The following is a 4,300-nucleotide window of genomic DNA, read 5'->3' as shown; positions in this document are numbered from 1 at the left end:
CGAGCGTTCAAGGGTTTTGTGTAAAAAGTTCGAAAGGGAATCCTCTTGGCTATTTATAAACGAAAGTGTAATCATTACAGGGTCATGTCATTTAATGTGTTCTGACACACTCAACACTTCTCTTCGAAAGCAGAAATGGTCGTTACAATGAGTGTAATGCTTCGATTTCCACTACGGGATGCACAACTCCCTAGGTGATCTAAAATTGGGTAGAAAAAGTTGATACCTTGTCACCTAATTGTGCACTGCATGCCTTTCCAGGTCACCCTCTTGCTCGCATGACATTATCCTCTGTTAACCCCTACAGGGCCAAAATGAGTAACCTAGGCTAACTAAATAAAGTAGTAAAGAAAACTGTAAAAGGAAAGCAATAACGTCGCGAAGAAAATAAATCAAAGAAATAACAAATGGAAAAAAAAAGAAACGAAAACAAAGCTATAAAATTGATGCACAAAAGGTAATGTTGCATAATGAATGATCATGCGATTAGTACAAATGCATTGATGCGTTTAGGGTAATGCTTATAATGGCATTTGAAATAAGTCCACAAAAAATTTAAAACGCGGTCTTCTTCTTCATGGTATGCCTTGAGTCTTTGACCATTTACCTTAAATACAATTTTTTCATCCAGCGAGTTAATTTCCACAACACCATGCAAGAAGATTTCTTTGACCACAAAAGGCCCTCACCATCACGAACAAATTTTACCCGAAAATAGATGTAAACATGAATTGAAGAGTAGTACTTTCTGTCCAATGTGCAATTCTTGTTTACATATACGGCGATCATGCCATGCCTTTGTCTTTTCCTTGTAAATTTTGGCGTTCTCATAGGCTTGAGAATGCCATTCTTGAAGTTCATTTAAATGAAGTAACCTTGCTTCTCTTGCAGTGTGATTGTCGAAGTTTAACTTTTTGCATGGCCATAAAGCCTTGTGCTCCAACTCTAGTGGTAAGTGGCAAGCTTTCCCAAAGACTAACCCGTAAAGAGGCATTCCAATAGGTGTCTTGTACGCGGTGCGATAAGCCCATAATGTTGAGTCCAGGTGATCAGCCCAATCCTTGTAGGATGAATTAACCACGTTTTCCAATATTTTCTTGATATCTCTATTAGAAACTTCCGCCTGACCACGTTTTCCAAATGGCGAGAAGATGTTCTTTTTCAAAAATATTTCTTGTTGTAATTGCATCATTATTCGTGCAGGATATTGCCTCAACCAACTTTGAGACATAGTTGATAGCAAACAAGATGTATAAGTGGCTGCCAGATTGAGAAAACAGTTCCATGAAGTCAATTCTCCATACATCAAAGAGTTCAATCTCTATGATGAGTTGTTGGGGCATTTCATTACATTGAGACATGTTTCCGTCCTCTGGTACTGGTCACACTTGACCATAAAATTCCTTGCATCTTGTAATAGTGTAGGCCTAAACTACCCACTCTGCAAGGTCTTTGAAACCGTCTTTTGTCCTCCAAAATTTCCTCCATAGGGTGCTTCGTAACACTTGGCAAGTATTTCAGTTATCTTATATTCAGGGACACACAACCTCAGTATTTTTTCTAGCCCCAATTTGTGAAGGAAGGGCTCATCCCATCTATAGAAACGATATTCATAAAATAACTTCTTTCTGTGTTGGCTATTGAAGTCTTGCGGCATGTTTTACAGACCAAATAATTTACTACGTTTTCATACTAGGGTTCCCTTACTTCAACGCGGAAGAGCTGTTCATCAGGAAAATCATCTTCAATTTCCCTCTTTTCACGTTGAAATGGCTCATTGCTAAGATGAGATAGGTGATTCGTCACTTAGTTAGCGGTACCTTTGAAATCTATAATCTCCAGATCAAACTCTTGGAGCAGTAATACCCATCTTATAAACTGTGGCTTAACATCCCTTTTCACCACGAGATATTTGATCATAGAATAATTAAAGTGTACCGTAAATTTGGAGCCGACAATCTAGCTCTTAAAATTTTCTATCGCAAAGACTACTTTGAGCAACTCCTCTGTGGTGGTATAATTCTTTTGGACATCACTAAGAGCTTGGCTCTAGTAGTATATTGGGTGGATCACCTTATCCTTCTTTTAGTCCAGCATAGCCCTTACCAGGCCTGGATAGTCCCTACCACCACATCATTCGCATCATGTATGAGTTCAAATTATTGTGACCAATCTAGCACGATAAGAATAGGCATTGAGGTCAACATGTCTTCTAAAGTTTGAAACGCCTAGTTGCATTTTTCATCGAAGATAAAGGGTTGATCAGTGCAAAGCAAGTTACTTAGAGGCTTAGCGATTTGGGAAAATTCTAAATCTTTTGTAAAACCAACATATCCCAAAAAGCTCCTCAATGGTTTGACATTAGAAGGTGGCGGCAATTTGCTAACCACATTAAACTTTGCGGGGTCTTCTAATCCCGAGTTGGAGATCTTGTATCCAAGCACAATTTTCTCGTTGTCTATGAAGTAACACTTCTCCCAATTAAGCACAAGTCATGTCTCTTCACATTTCTCCAGTACTTCTTTCAAACTGTCCAGACATTCTTTGAAGGATTCCCAAAAACTGAGAAGTCATCCATAAAGATTTCAACTAATCACTCTAGGAAGTTTGAGAAAATAGTCATCATGCACCTTTGGAATGTCCCTAGCGTATTTCATAAGTCGAAAGGCATTCCACGAAATGCAAATGTACCATAAGGGTAAGTAAACGTTGTTTTGTGTTAATCTTCTAGTGCAATAGTAATCTAGTTGTTGCCAAAATAACCATCCAAAATACAATAATATTTTTTTACAGCAAGCTTGTCCAACATTTGGTCAATGAAAGGTAGGGTAAGTGGTCTTTCTTTGTTGTCGCATTCAGCTTATAACAATTCATGCAAATCCTCCACCTTGTGACTGTTTGCGTTAGAATTAGATCATTGTTTTCATTCTTCATAACAATATCATCCCTCCTTTCTTCAAAACACATTAAATAGGGCTAACCCACCCACTATCTGCGATTGGATAGATGATCCCACATCAAGGCACTTGATAATCTCTTTCTTGAAAATTTCTTTCATTGCAGGATTCAATCGCTTCTAACATTGAATGGTGCACTCATGACTCTCTTCCAACTTAATTTTATGCATGCAGTAGCATGAGTTTATTCCTTGAATGTCCGTCGGGGTTCATCATATCGCCTTCTTATGGCATTTTAGTATTTTCAATAATGTCTTCTCTTTTATGGCATTCAATTGGATGGAGATGATGACGAGTAGAGTGTCATTCTCCCCCAAGTATGCATACTTCAGCTAGTTGGGTAACAACTTGAGCTCTAATTTAGGTGGTTCCTCAATTGATGGCTTAATATTCTTGTTGCCTTTGCTTTTCAGATCCAAAGGTTCAAACTTCCTTGCGCCAGACACGACGTTTACTTCTTTTAGTATGTAATCAGAATCTTCTTCTTCAAAGAATTATTCAGGACCGAACAATTTGATGAACACTTCTTCCTCGCAATAATCCCATCAAAGGGATTCTATCGCATTACATTTTTCAACATTGGAGGGAAATTTCATCGCATGGGCAACGTTGAACTTAACTTCTTTATTGTTAAATTGTATTTTCAACTCCCTCTAGTGAACATCTCTGTGGGCACGACCAGTTGATAGAAGTGGCTACCCCAAAATGATAGGAACCTCTAAATCAGCTTTGTAATCCAAAATGACAAAGTCTGCCAGGAATAGAAATTTGTCCCCTTTAACTAAAATGTCTTCACTTTTGCCTTCAAGCTTTGTGATGGATCTATCGACAAATTGGAGCCTCATGTATGTAGGTTGAACCTTTCTTATCTTTAATTGCTTGATAATACAAAGAGGCATCAAGTTTATGCACGCTCCCAGGTCGCACAGAGCACGACCAAGATCCCTCTCGCCTATTAAGCAAGGTATTGTGAAGCTTCCAAGGTCTGTCATCTTTTAGGGTACCTCATTCTTGAAGACGTCACTTGTTGCCTACGTTAGAGCTATCTTTTCAAAATCATTTAACCTTCTTTTCCTTTCCAAGATATTAGGAAGGTATTTGCTCTAATGCATCAACAAAAGAGATATTGATGTGAAGCCGCTTCAAGACATCCAAAAACTTGTGAAATTGTTGTTCGTTGCCTTTCTTCTTGAGGCAACCGAGAAATGGAGAAGACGGTAAAGAATTTGAGCTCCTCATCTGGTTAGACATTTCGCCATGTTTTCCTTCTTGCTTGATGTTCTCCATTTCCTTATTATGTTTGTCATTATTCTACAAGGAAGAAGCATTGTCATTTAAAGGGG

The 4,300-nt window shown here is 38.3% G+C and overlaps 1 protein-coding gene across 1 annotated transcript; it reads right to left on the bottom strand.

The window, feature by feature from the left end:
* Positions 1-691: 691 nt before the first annotated feature.
* Positions 692-1,231, bottom strand: LOC127150373 (uncharacterized). Its single transcript, XM_051088076.1, has one exon. It carries the CDS (start codon positions 1,229-1,231, stop codon positions 692-694), a length of 540 nt encoding a protein of 179 aa, XP_050944033.1.
* Positions 1,232-4,300: the final 3,069 nt, after the last annotated feature.

This window comes from Cucumis melo, chromosome 7 (genome assembly GCF_025177605.1).
Source record: "Cucumis melo cultivar AY chromosome 7, USDA_Cmelo_AY_1.0, whole genome shotgun sequence".
Taxonomy (NCBI): Eukaryota; Viridiplantae; Streptophyta; class Magnoliopsida; order Cucurbitales; family Cucurbitaceae; genus Cucumis; species Cucumis melo.
This window is presented reverse-complemented; position numbering and strand designations above follow the sequence as displayed.